At 39.3% G+C, this 13,766-nt stretch overlaps 2 protein-coding genes across 2 annotated transcripts in view; one reads left to right on the top strand and one right to left on the bottom strand.

The window, feature by feature from the left end:
- Positions 1-4,629: 4,629 nt before the first annotated feature.
- rnf182 (ring finger protein 182) lies at positions 4,630-10,272 on the bottom strand. The gene is made up of 3 exons (XM_044220420.1): positions 9,375-10,272; positions 8,380-8,475; positions 4,630-6,340 (listed from the first exon to the last, which is right to left on the bottom strand). Exon 3 carries the CDS (start codon positions 5,942-5,944, stop codon positions 5,087-5,089), a length of 858 nt encoding a protein of 285 aa, XP_044076355.1. The 5' UTR covers positions 5,945-6,340; positions 8,380-8,475; positions 9,375-10,272; the 3' UTR covers positions 4,630-5,086.
- Positions 10,273-10,602: 330 nt separating this feature from the next.
- The window catches only part of retreg1 (reticulophagy regulator 1), a 28,047-nt gene continuing 24,883 nt past the window's right edge, over positions 10,603-13,766 (top strand). Inside the window, exons 1-2 of the mRNA XM_044219907.1 lie at positions 10,603-10,853; positions 12,053-12,159. Coding sequence (XP_044075842.1) covers positions 10,666-10,853; positions 12,053-12,159 — 295 coding nt within the window. The 5' untranslated portion in view covers positions 10,603-10,665. The remainder of the gene's footprint in view (positions 10,854-12,052; positions 12,160-13,766) is intronic.

The following is a 13,766-nucleotide window of genomic DNA, read 5'->3' as shown; positions in this document are numbered from 1 at the left end:
ATTGTTTTATTATCACAGTGTGCTTTGTATCTGTTAACTCTTGAATTTTACTAAACAGACCTTATATGTGAGAACATTTATTCAAAGTACACTTAATTCTATTTTAATATCCCTGGACAAGCAGCTTGCTGAAGAGTATATAGCATTATCTACTTGACTTGCAGTACTAATGTACAGTATGTGACTGGGAACTATCATTGGAAAGTGTATATTCATTATATATTAGATAATACAATTGTTAAAATAATTTAACTCAGCTGTTAAGATTTGCCATTTTTTGGGGGGGGCATTATTTATTTCATCAACATCATCAATACAGCTTGAATGATACAGCACTTCAATTCAAGAAGTTTTTACCCTGTTTTGTAAAATGTGTTAAAACATATCTGGACTGTTGCAGAACCAGATATTAATGTTTTCTCATTTACCTCCAGTAGTTTGTAGCTATGCAGACAGTTTGGGTTTTATTTGTCCAGGTTTCGTCACATCTGTAAAATGGAGATGAACAGAATTTTTGCAGCAGAACCGGATTTACGTCTTCTTCCTTGTCCAAACCTGTTGCCTACATTACCCACAATGCAACATGGCCACAGACAGTTCTGTCGAAGATCCGTGTGTTTTGCTATTAGCAGCTAATGTAGCCTCGAGCCGCTAGCTTCCAGCAGAGATGAGGAGCGGGCTTCAAAGGTCTGGTAAGCAAATGTCTTTCTAACTCCACACCCCCAGATTTTCTTTTTTCATTTTCAAACTTGTAGTCTTCTTCCCCAACCGACACTGACTCAAGTGACATCATTTGAGGCAATTTATCAGACTTCACACAGCTCCCTCTGGTGACACTAAATGCTTTATACAACTTTTTCACGTATGCAGTAGTACTCCCCTACCTCTATGATGTGTAAAATCAGCGTACCTCCCCTTTAGGTACCAATCAGGTAAAGTGCACACAGCAAACTACACATAGCAGCTTCATTAGATTTTGCCAAGAGCCTCAGAAACCAACCCTGTCTCCTAGAAATTACATCCATATATACTACCAATGAGCTGTCCATCAATTAAGTTTTTTTACAACATAATGAGGAAACATTTTAAATGAATGCATCTGCCAACTTGCAAAATGTTCTTACTGAACATATCTGCAAAATGCATAATAACAATGTATTTCATTTGTTTTGTTTACAATATCCGCTTGTAGCCGCTGAAGCATGATTAACATTTTTTTTTTATGGTTACGTTTAGGCACTTAAAGCACCTGATTAAGGTTAAGGAAAGACCATGGTCTTGGTTAATAATTGAAAAAGTCAACAGTGACGTGAAGCTCAGGGCACTATGTGTTCTCTTTATTAATACTTAACCGAAATCAAGATCTTTCACTAACCTTAACCAAAGTGCTTTTCAGTTACTTTATTTGATTAACAGTATTTCAGCATAAAATCAACTGAAATAAAAAAGGGTCCCTCCACAAGATAGTTCCTCAGGATTGGTAAAAATGCAGGAGCCACCTTAAAGGTCCTTATCTTTTAAGTTAACATTGTGCTGTAGAGCATATTATCATACAAATTTACAACTAATCAAATGACCCCAAACTAATTAACACACACTGAACTTAGGGCCTTTGGGACCCTGGACGGTCTGGGGCCTTGGGACAGTTGGCTGGTTGGTAATCCACTGTCACAACAAATATCTAAAACACTACAACATCATTTAACAAATGGTTGACAGTAATATATTATCCATGATCGCCAGTGAATGGATAAGGTCTTTTAAACCATCATGTTGTTTTCGTTTCCAGTAGCTCTGATCAGAGTTATGAGGTAGACTATAGGCTGAAGGGAGTGTTGTTTTTTTTTCTTCAGTTTGGTTTGCACAGCCTGTGAAAGTCCCTCACACCAACATGTGGGAATGTTCATTGCATCACTAAAAAGGAATCTGAAATGATGTTACGCTCCCTGTAGGGAAGCACTTGCTCAGATTCAGATTCAGAGTCCACTGGAAAACACAAATGGTAGAAGGCCTGGACTGTTTATCATCAGCAAGACGTGTGTTGCAGAAGCAGAACGGGGACAAACTGTTCTGGGAAAATATCCTCACTGTTTGTTTTATATCCTGCTTGGATGACTGGTCGGGTGGAGTTTAACATCATCTTGACAAGGAAACAAATACTTAAAAAGAATTTATATAAAAAACACACAATACAATATATAAAATACAACACACTGTTAAAGATTAAACCAGTGGTTCCCAACAAAAAGATTTTTAATGCAATGGAGCTTGTAATGGAGTATTTTTGCATTAATGTATTGGTATTTATCTTTTACTTGAATAAAGGATCTGGATGCTTTTTAAAATTTTTATTTACATTTAAGTATCAAGAAAACGTGTATTCATTCCTGAGGAAATCTATTTGAAATGTGATCTTTATACTGTTTTACATGCTAAATGTTATTCTTCAAAGTCTGCCATAGATTTTGGTGATACAAAAATATAGAGGAATCAAAGTGAAAGAAATAAAAGATTAAAGTATGATGAAAAAGTCGTTCTTGACTCTGCCAATGCTGGAAAACCATCAATGACAGAGTCTTTAAAGGGACCCTGTGGGGTTTCTGACCACCAGTAGCTCTACGGAGCAAAACTCCACGGGTTACCTTTAAGGTGCATCTGCATTATTATGTAATCTCGAGGCACAACATCTAGTTTTAAAGCCTTTATTATTTCAGTTTATCTTGTACTTACACGGTGCATATTTCTGCATTAATTTTTGCTTAACTGAGTTACCACAAAGTAATTAGTAATTACCAACTAATACATTCACAATGCACAGATAGTGGGAGAAACAGGGGGTCATTCTGGGCCTGACTTCTGCAGTTCAGACAGTATCAAGTAATAGCAGCATGAATGTTTCATTTGACTTTCAAATTCTTTGTGTAAACACTTTTGCAGCCTTTGCATCATCCTTTGATTCAACAATCTGAGCTTTTTAAACTGAGATAATCTAGTGAGGCACTGGAGGATCATCAGTCACTCTGTATCATCAGCCCTTTCCTTGTCATTTAATACAAACACTGACAAACTGAATGCAGACGCTGGATATTAGCTGTCAGTGCAGGATGTCCCAAAGAGAAGGGGGAGGTGAGGGGAGCGGAGAGCTGTCACAGCACCCTCTGGTGGTTCAGGCTTGAACTCACCACAGAGAATGAGATATGAGTAATACAATACACTGCAGTGCAGACTGAACTGAACATAATAAAGAATCCGAAGAAGAAATCTACCTTAATTAATTGCAGTTTAACAAGCTCCTGCTATTTCGTCTCATCTTAATTTTCATTCTTACTGACCTCCTTCTTCTGCTTCTACTTCTTATAGAATAAGTTCTGAAGGCAATTTCTGGTACTTAGAATTATTTCAGCTGCCAGACTTTTAATCAGAACCACAAAGCTTGACCGTATCACACCTGCTTTAGCCTCCTAACACTGGCTACTATACACTGGCTAGTATAATTTAGAATTGATTTTAAGATCTTATCGATTACTTTAAAGGCTCTTCACAGCCTCGCTAAATTTCCTACACTGTATACTTAGTTTGATCTAAGGGCTTTCATCTGTTCCAGAGGCTTAAAGATGTACAGGACAGGTTGCTGTCAGGATCCCCGTGTCTCTGGAACAACCTGTCCGAGAGGATAAGGCTGGCTGAGCCAGTGTCATCTTTTAATTCTCCTCCTAAAACATACCTTTGTCAGAGAGCATTTCCTGATTTTACAATTTTACTAGAACTGTCTCTTTATTTCTTTTATCTGACATTATTGGAACTTGTATTATCTATTTTATGATACAATCTAATTATTTTATGATTTGTTGAATTTAATTTGCTGCTTTGTGTGAAGCATTTTGCAACTTGTGCTCTGTAAATAAAAATAAAGATTATCATAGGGAACATTGTGATCATTGTTATTATAACTTGATAAAAATAAAAGCTTCCCAATAGAGACAATTATCAATTTGATTTGGGCTTGGACATAACAGTAACCCCCCCCCCAAAAAAAAAAAAAAAAAACTAAAAATATTCACAAAGTGAATAACCTGCAAAAGCTGAATCTAATTAATTTTATGCAAATGTGTGCAATATTTGTCATAGAAGAACTAATACAAAAATGATAATGGTGTGAAGCTTCTGACAGCTTTCAGTCACTTTTTCATTACAAAGCATAGTGCGATTTTTACTATGTACTTTTCAGCATTTCCCCCCCATTTTTTTTACCATGTTTTCAAAGGTGTGATCCCTCACTGGCTTCCCACCTTTGCACACTGCTAATTGTGTTTGATAAAGTTTCTGGCTGCCGGGGGTTGAACATGGGTCTCCAGGTGAATGTACTTCTCCTTTTCCTGGGACCACCATGGCAGCATACATTTTCTGAGCACAAATTAGCTGTAGTGGTGTCGAGACCCCCCTCCAAACAAACAAACAAAACAAAATAAATCCAAAACTCACTAAATTTACAAATTAGCTGCATGACATAAATCTCAAAATATTTGGGAAAAGTTGACTGACTTCCACGCTCTACCAGTCAAAACACACAGAAGCAAGATATGTATAAAAGGGTTCTGCAGCTTTAACAAAAATCACCTTTAACAGGCGTTAACTGGTAACCATTTTATTTCGGAATCAAACTATTGTATATTCTGTCTATATTTGTGACTGTGTCAGAGAGTTATTATTAACACCTTAAATACCTTCAGGTTTCTCACTGTAACAGTAGGTTATTATACGTAATATTTAGCCGATTCCACCAAAATTGGCATTAAAGTTTTAGCTAAATCTGACATTTTGAGCTTTAATGGGTAATTAGTTGGCTACCAAGCTAAACAAAGCACAAATTAACATGTACAATAATAAAAAGCCCCAAACTGTGAGCTCCATTTGTGATGTACATAATGTTCTTGCTCTCTTCTTCAATAAAGAAAAGGAGCATTTTTTCTCCTATTGAAGTAAGTGTTTACATGGTCAGTTACACAGTAACATCCCCATTAGTGAATTCTGGAGGTCCATTGTCAGGCATATTCAAAGCAAACCATTGGCCATTCATCTGGTCCCATTACGGCGGCATGCAGTCCCACAACTCATGGCAGATACACTGGCAGAACCCGTAGACCATGATCATGACGAGGCTGGCAGGAACCAGGCTCACCAGCAGCACCCCGAGCGTTGTCCTCTGCATGATGAGCAGGTAAACCCCCATGGGCAGAGAGCTGAAGTACAGTAGCCCCAGCACCCACACAAGCGCCCGGGCCGAGGTCTGGCACAGCAGGGCCGCGCAGTTCCACAACGTCCACCTCTGCGTGATGGACGCCATGGAGTCCAGACTGGACGAGCGGTACCCCCGGTTTGATGTGTGAGATCCACGCGGCTGGCGGTGGAGGTGAAGGTCTTGGGTGGATGCAGGCACCGGCGGAGGCTCCATGATGGTAATGACCACAAAGTTAGGGGAGCCCCGGATGGAGGAGTAGGTGGTGGAGGAAGAAGCAGAGGAGGAGGAGGAAGGGGATGTCATAGGTGGGTTTCCCATCAGCGAGCTCAGGCGCCTGGGGCTGAGGAGCAGCTCTGTGGTCGCCTCCTGGTGGAAGTGGAGGTTCCTGTGATTCCTGCTTTGGAGGGTCAGCGCCGCCACCAGGTTGCAGTCATCTGGCAGGCTGCTCACCGCCTCCCCCGGCAGTCTGGTAATGTAGCGGCAGAACGGGCAAACCACAGCGTTGGGAGGCGACTCACCCAGGTCCAGGATCTTAGTGAGGCATTTGGCACACAGACGGTGGCAGCACTCGAGCACCTTCGGCCTGCGACTCCCCAGGTTGTACTCACAGTAACAGATCTTACACTCCAGCTCCTCGGTGCTCAGTATGTCCATGTGGCCACAACCACCTCCACCCTCCTCCGTGCTTTGCAGCGCAGTCATCATCCTACTCGCTCTATCCTGCCTCGAGATCAACAAAAAAATCCCACCAAAAGCTCAGGTCCAGGTTCAGCACCGAGGGACACGGCAAGTTTCCCATAGATGGAGGCGGTGACAACGGTCCACTCCACTGAAGGTCTGGGCTTCATTGTGGCTGTCCAGCAGGCTCCTGCAGTGTATGTGTGTGTGTGTGTGTGTGTGTGTGTGTGTGTGTGTGTGTGTGTGTGTGTGTGTGTGTGAGAGAGAGAGAGATATGGGAGTTGATGTGGGAAGTCCCTCGTGAGTTCTGGCCTTCGGGGTTCGCCTGCCTTCGGGCAGTTGGGGTAACTGTGCTTCGTTTGGGGCGAAAGAGCCTTTCATGGGCCGCACGGAGAAAAAAAAAAAGAGGGAAAGTGAGAGAGACTGAAAGAAAGACACAGAGAGAAAGAGAGGGAGAGAGAGGGTGAGAGAGGGAGAGAGATAACTGTTAACACAGCATTAGAAGAGAACAAACAGAGGCGAAGGGACAACAAAGCAAAGCCTGTACAAACCAGAGCTGGAATTTTCGAGCCTGATCTTTTGTTGCTCAGTGAAATTCAGTCCAATTAGTGGCTGACACACACACACACACACACACACACACACACACACACACACACACACACACACACACACACACACAACACAACCCATGTGTAACTATGCAAATTTGTGTGTACAACTGCTCGCAAAAAATCAGTGTGTATTTGTGTCTGTGTGTGTGTATGAGCTTAACTGTGTGTGAATGCATGCTTTAAAACATACTGAATGAATGAATGTGTGTGTGTGTGTGTGTGTGTTCTTTGTACAGTTTTTCATATCACTCTGTCTGAAGATTTTTCTTCATAAAACAAATATTTCTGCAGCTAAATTAATTTCATGATCCCTATTTTCTCGAACATTTCTTTAACATTATGGGAAGTCAGCTAAAAATGCAGAAAATGTGTTTTTTTTAATTAAGTATTTGTTTTTATCTACCTTGTGATGATCCCTCCTCTTCCTTTTTCACCTTTATACATGGGCTTATTATGAACAATGGGCCCCTGAGCACAGACATGTAAAAGGCCCCCCACTCCTCCTACATAGGAACAAGACACCCAGATGGAAAGAGACAAGCTTCAAACGAAGCTGCCACATTTTGTTGTCTCTTTGTGGTCGTTTTGTGTCTCTTTTTAAATGTTTCGCGTTTTTTTGCGGTAGTTTCACAGCTTTTTCTGGTTGTTTTTGAGTGGTCATTTTGCATCTTTGTAGCTGTTCGATTAACTTTCCAAAAAGAAATGTTAACAGTCCCTTTAACCACTGGCTCTGGTCCAGGGGCCCTTGACACCTTGGGCCCTTGGACCTGTGCCCGTTAGGGCCCGTTCAGTTATCCATCCACGCCGTTACATAAACTGATCTGTGTACAAACTTAGACACACGCCTGAATACAAAAATAGCAGTGGATATATGCTCCAAGAATTTTTTGATTCCACTTGTACAATTCTCCATTTTGTACAATCAAAAGATAACCAAAGGGTTATCCCAACATAAAAAAAATCACAGAATCTGGTTTTCAAAGTGTAATTTAAACTCTTCTATTATATCTGTTGATAAACCCTAAATATCTAGTAAAAGGTTTTTAAGGACCTACAAATTGTAAAAGGAATTTCTGATACTTTTCTAAACTGGGCTGTGTCCAACGGTTTCTGTAAATTTCTGAAACCAACAATTCAACGTCACGCACACTTCACGTCGTTATGGATGGCGTGGAGTGAAGGAGTTGCCCCGACAGTGGAAAGCGGAGCAGGTCATTGTTGGAGATCACGGTTTGGGACTGGGCTCTGATTTTGATTTGGGTCCAGAACAGTGCAGGCGGCAGTGTAAAATGGGTCATCGTGTCTTTGTAGTTCTTAGCTTCCCCGTTACTCCCTATAACGGATTAATTCTGATTCTGTCATGTGTGGCAAGTGGCCCAGTCTGCTGTCTGTCATACAGCGTCTCCCACACACAGGCCGCATTCATCTAGCTATTATATTTTGTTTGCCTAATTAATCGTTTAGTCCTAACTGTCAAAAATAATGACAACTGCCCATTAGAAGTCACAATAGTGTTATGCACTGACCTCAATGTTCGTAACTAAGCCAATTTTATGGTTTCTGTAACTGCAGGTACGTTTGTGTTCATGGTAAGACTATTAGGCTGGTTTTATACTGCAAATTCAATTGAATTTGGCAAACTGGTACATGAAAAATGGCGGGTGTGTGACCACAATTATAGCATACTGTAGTACTTGGCTTCAATCATTACAGTGTGTGCAGGCTGACCAGCCAAACTTGTCAAAAATGTTAACACAGAAGTTGTCACCGCTCCTGCCTGATACACACTGCATCCTGTGTAGCAGTCGTGTACTCTCTGTTGCATTGTGTGATGAATCAGGCACACACCGTCACTTTCTGGCTCCAACCAGCCGTTTCTTCTGATGCCAACTGAATGATACTTGGTCTCTCACAGCCAACTTCGTGGTAACGAGCTGCAGAAATCTAGTAAAACAAAGAAAGAAATAATTTAGCTAACTGTCGCTTAGCAAGTTGCACCACGGAGCTTTCTGAAGCTACCAAAGTCACAGATAAGGTGGTGAGCTCAGCAAATTACTATACAATAAATCACTCAACCAATATGATGATCATCACAAAAGCATTTGCTGTGGAAACTGGAAGCCCTCTTTTAACAAACAACACGCACAAAACACACTTTTACCAACAAAAACCGAACTTATTAACTAATGGATAGTACTGGCAAACAATGACAAGTGGAACCATAAACTCTGCTACACCTGCAGTTGGTCAAGTGTGGTTAAATTGTTTTCTTTGTTTTACTCTGCTTTGTCTTTTTGTATGTGTGTTTCGGGTTTCTACATTGTAAAACTGGCAAACAATCACGTATTCATCAGTAACATAAATGTTGTGTATTGATAAGTGCATCATTACTGTATTATTAATATTGTATTGTATTTATTAGTTCTTTTTAAGGCTGCAGGGAGTCATTTTGACCACTAGGGGACAGAAAAACAAACTGACAGAAACAGCCCTGATGTTTCACCAGCTGGTATCTAAGTTTGTCTGTCTGCTGTTTGGCGCTGAGCAAAATCTCGAACTAAAAGAAGCGACTTTCACATGAATCATTTGACTCTATTTCAATATCAGAAATCTTAATGAAATTAATGAAATTGCAGCCTATATATAGTCACCTAATTCTAATATTCATTTTCTTCTGTCCATATTTTACATAGATAGTAACTTGGCCTATATAATACACAGTAGGCTATATCTATAACAATATAACACAAACTAATGACTTCACACTCAAACACATCTACACCTATTTTATACAGACTATGGTCCACACACACACACACACACACACACACACACACACGCACCTGACGTCAATGACCTGAACCACAACAAAACAAGCAGCTGAAGTCTGCAGCTGCTTCAAGTCAAAAAAAATGTAACAAAACAGGAAGTGTGACGATTCTGTCTTTCACAATAAAAGGCATAAATGAAAACAAAAGTACCATTACAGTCGCTGAAATTAAATTCAGCGTTCAGTATTTATTTAGATTTTTTATTTAATTTTTATTAATTCAGTTGATGGTTAAGTTATGTTTTCTGTTCATTTTATTTCTCCACACTGCCAGGAATAAAATGATGTAACAGTGGGGAAATACTTAATATTTTATTTAATGTTTGTGGCCTAGAAAGTAGAAAAGTAGTCAAATTAAAAATGTATAAAAACACAGCCTTTAAAAGAGCCACTATTTGTTGGTCTTTTAAATACTCAATAAAAGGCATAAATGAAAACAAAGTACCATTACAGTCGCTGAAATTAAATTCAATACACTTCCAGCAATTGCTATTCCCCTGTAGGTGTATACTTTACTTCCATGGGTGTCAAGTGGACGTGATGTCATTTGATGGTCTAACTTATATACTAATACAAAACAAAGTCTTGACAAATGACTCCCACTGCTGAGCCGATGGTGAGCTGTATCTGAAGTCACATTTAGCAAATATCTCAGTCATCATTGATTGTTCCTTACAAAGTCGCAAGAAGAAAAGTCAGAAAAATAAACAGAGTTTTGTGTAGAAGAAATGTGTTTTTATTCCCTCCTATAATATTAATGATCTTGTAGGCTAACCCCCCCAGATTTATAACCTCTGTAACCCCTTTCAGGAGTCTCGTCCCCCAGGTTGGGAACCACTGCTCAGCTACTGCTTTATTGCGCAAGTTGTCTCCCAAGAAATTAGGTTTACTGAGTCAGTGTCTTCGTTTAAGTCTCGTCTCAAAACACATTTTTATCTGAAAGCAGATCCTGATTTTACCTGAACTGGCTGTTTATTTTACTGTTATTTTATTGCTTTTGTGTATTTTATGTATCTTATTTCTTTATATCTCGTCATTCACTGTGGTATTTTATTTCTCTTGTTGTGAAGCACTTTGTACTTTGTTTTGATAAGTGCTCTATAAATAAAGTTTTATTATTATTATTATTATTATTTATGTTCACTTTTTTAACGCTATGGTTATACCTAAGTGAGCAACGCGGTGACTTTTATTTTGAAAAACCCCATCACCGGAACTACTACCGTAAACCGTCCGGTTAACTTGACACCGATCTCTGCTGGAGGAGCGGAGCGGCAGAGCGGAGGGGCCCCGGTCGTTTTCCAATGCTGGGGAGCCGGGAAACAGCAACCGCGGGCGGCGGGGAGGCGGCTGCCGGGCCGCTGGGCCGGGCACACCGCGGGGAGGAGACGCCTCGCGGCCGCGCAGGGTGTCGTCTCAGCGGCCTGGTCAGCTGGAAGCAGAGACCGTGCAGGACTTCAGCCCTGTTTGCTGCAGCCAACACGGTGATCTGGTAGGCATCATGACGCAGGGATATCAGACAGACTCCCTTTCTGATAACACTCCTTTAAATCCCCCTTTTCCTTCACAATTACTACAACAGGCTCCTCCAAAGGGCAAACAATGACACTTTTACAGCCACTAATATTGAACAAAATAAATGGTATTCTTTATATCTTATGGTGTTTCTATATATCCCCGTGACATTGAAAGATCAGAGGTTTGCATTGTTTGTTTGGACTTGTTTTCAAAATTTATTATATTATATAAATTCACAATAATATCCATATCTATACAGTCAAGATTTCATTAGTGCAAAGTCCCCCTAATGACCCCCTAACCCCCATGCATAAACACAAAAAATTTGAATAAAGTGTCTAAAATGTTGTATTTATTTGGATTTTTTATTTAATTTTTATTAATTCAGTTGATGGTTAAGTTATGTTTTCTGTTCATTTTATTTCTCCACACTGCCAGGAATAAAATGATGTAACAGTGGGGAAATACTTAATATTTTATTTAATGTTTGTGGCCTAGAAAGTAGAAAAGTAGTCAAATTAAAAATGTATAGAGTCTAAAAACACAGCCTTTAAAAGAGCCACTATTTGTTGGTCTTTTAAATACTGTAGTTTGTTAATCCCCCTGGGTTGCTAAAAAAATAAAAGAAATATTCCCAGAAATAATACAGAGGACATGACCTCAGTGTCCGCTATGGTGGTGTATCATTACAGAATTAGTTTGTGACAGTGCCTCAGCAAGGAATTTAGAAATACTGAGATCATGAGGCCAAATTCATCCAATGCACCCCCCCCTAAACGACTTGGTTCCCATTTTATATATTCATTTAACAGTTATCTCCCTACACAGTGGTCCAAATGCTGTTTCAAAGTGGCTTTCAGATGCAACGACATAATTCTGGTGGAGAAATATAAATTACATTTATTTGAATTTATTTTTGCCTTTCCAAATTCCCATTGACCACAGTGAGGACATGTCCTTTGTGTCATTCCAGATGTAGTTCATAGCTTTTCTTCGATTCCAGCATTACTACAGTACTTTTCCATAAAGTACTCAATGGGAAATAATAAGCCAGTATAATAAAGGGTCTTTTATATCACAAGCAAGGCCTTTGTAATCCTGTATCATTGATGCTGATGCTGATGTAACAGCAGTGTCTGATGTGAGTGAAACCTTTGTTTTGTTTCTCTTCAGGTTTGTGGCCTTCAGCTCTCTCCGAGCCTACAGCCTCGTGGCCGTCCTGCTGGCTCTGCTGGTCGTCATGGTGACCGCCGGAGACATCGCTCGGTCCAGACCCACAGGTGACACGACAAGACCTTTCTCTTCTTCCGTCATAAAATGCAAATCAAATCCAAGATATGAAAAAATGTGTAATATCGTGGATATTAGATATTTTAATTTTCCTGATAAAAGAAACTGTAAATTAGAGCTGAACCGATTAGTTGATCAGCAGAAAATTAATCAGCCACTATTTTGATAATCGATTAGTCCTTTAAGTCATTTTTCGAGCAAAAAGCCAAACATTATCCAGCTTCTTAAATGTGATCATTTGTTTCTTTTCTTTATCTTATGTGATAGTAAACTGAATATCTTGTGAATTTTGGAGAGTAGGTCGAACAAAATTATAAATTTGAATAATTCACCTTCGGCTTTAGACATTTTACTCCATTTTCTGACACTTTATAGACCAAATGATTCATTGATTAATTAAAAAAATAATAGGCAGATTCATCGATAATGAAAATAATCGTTAGTTGCAACTTTCTAACTTAAATCTAATTATTCCGTGTTTGTACCTTCAGTTACTACATATTAATACACATTAAGACACTAATACTATAACATTAGTTACCAGTAGTTACAATCTTTATATCTTCAGGATTATTATGGTAGTTACACAGGTATTCTGCACCTGAAGGAAATATTAGTATTTGTCAAAGTACACGAACTGCTGAAAGGATAATTGCGGCTCATCACAGCTTGATTCTTATTTTCATAGTTTTGACCATCATTTCTATCAGTAATTGTACTCACCGAGTTAATTGTTGGAATCTGGGAACACGGTCACATTACTAAAAAGAAGTCCAACTGGTTCGAAAAAAAACACATTAGTTATATAAAGGAGCATACCGTATTACATTAAACATTAAACTAAATTGAATAATTTTAGGTTTTGGACTGTTGGTCGGATAAAACAAGACATTTCATGGCATCATCTTGGGCTCCTGGAAACTGTGATGGGTTGATTTTTAAGTGTTTTCTGATGTTAGACCAAACGATCAATCACTGAATCGAGAAGATATTTGGCAGATTATTCATTTATGAAAATAATGTCTAATTGAACAACGCTGGCCGCAGTTTATCCAAGCTGCTGGATGTGAGTCCAGCTCAGATTCTCCGATGATTTCACCCTGATGGCGACTCGTTAGCCCGATGAGTCTGAGATGAGGATGAGACGCACATGGTCACTCATCAGCCTGCCCATTGCTCACCATTGCACTCCAATTTAGACGCATGTATTCATAATGTCAGTGATGTTTTTATAAGCAAAATGAAAATAAGATGAAATGTATCACTGTAATTTTCTCTTATCCAGAGAAATAATAATAGCTTTTCATCTTTACGTCTTACTCAGCACTTAGCTGTGGCTCCAACCCTTGTACTCTTAATATTGGTATTGGTTGATTGTAATAATGCCAGAAATCCACTTAAACACTAACACACACACACACACATATATATATATATATATATATATATATATATATATATATATATATATATATATAGATAGATAGATAGATAGATAGATAGATAGATAGATAGATAACCTGCACGTAATGCCACATCCAGATGTTTCCAGTAGTTAGAACTGAGCAGATCAGATGCTGCAGCCACAGTTTGCATG

Source organism: Siniperca chuatsi, linkage group LG13 (genome assembly GCF_020085105.1).
Source record: "Siniperca chuatsi isolate FFG_IHB_CAS linkage group LG13, ASM2008510v1, whole genome shotgun sequence".
Lineage (NCBI taxonomy): Eukaryota > Metazoa > Chordata > Actinopteri > Centrarchiformes > Sinipercidae > Siniperca > Siniperca chuatsi.
The sequence above is the reverse complement of the archived record's forward strand: the minus strand, read 5'-3'. Positions and strand labels throughout refer to the sequence as shown.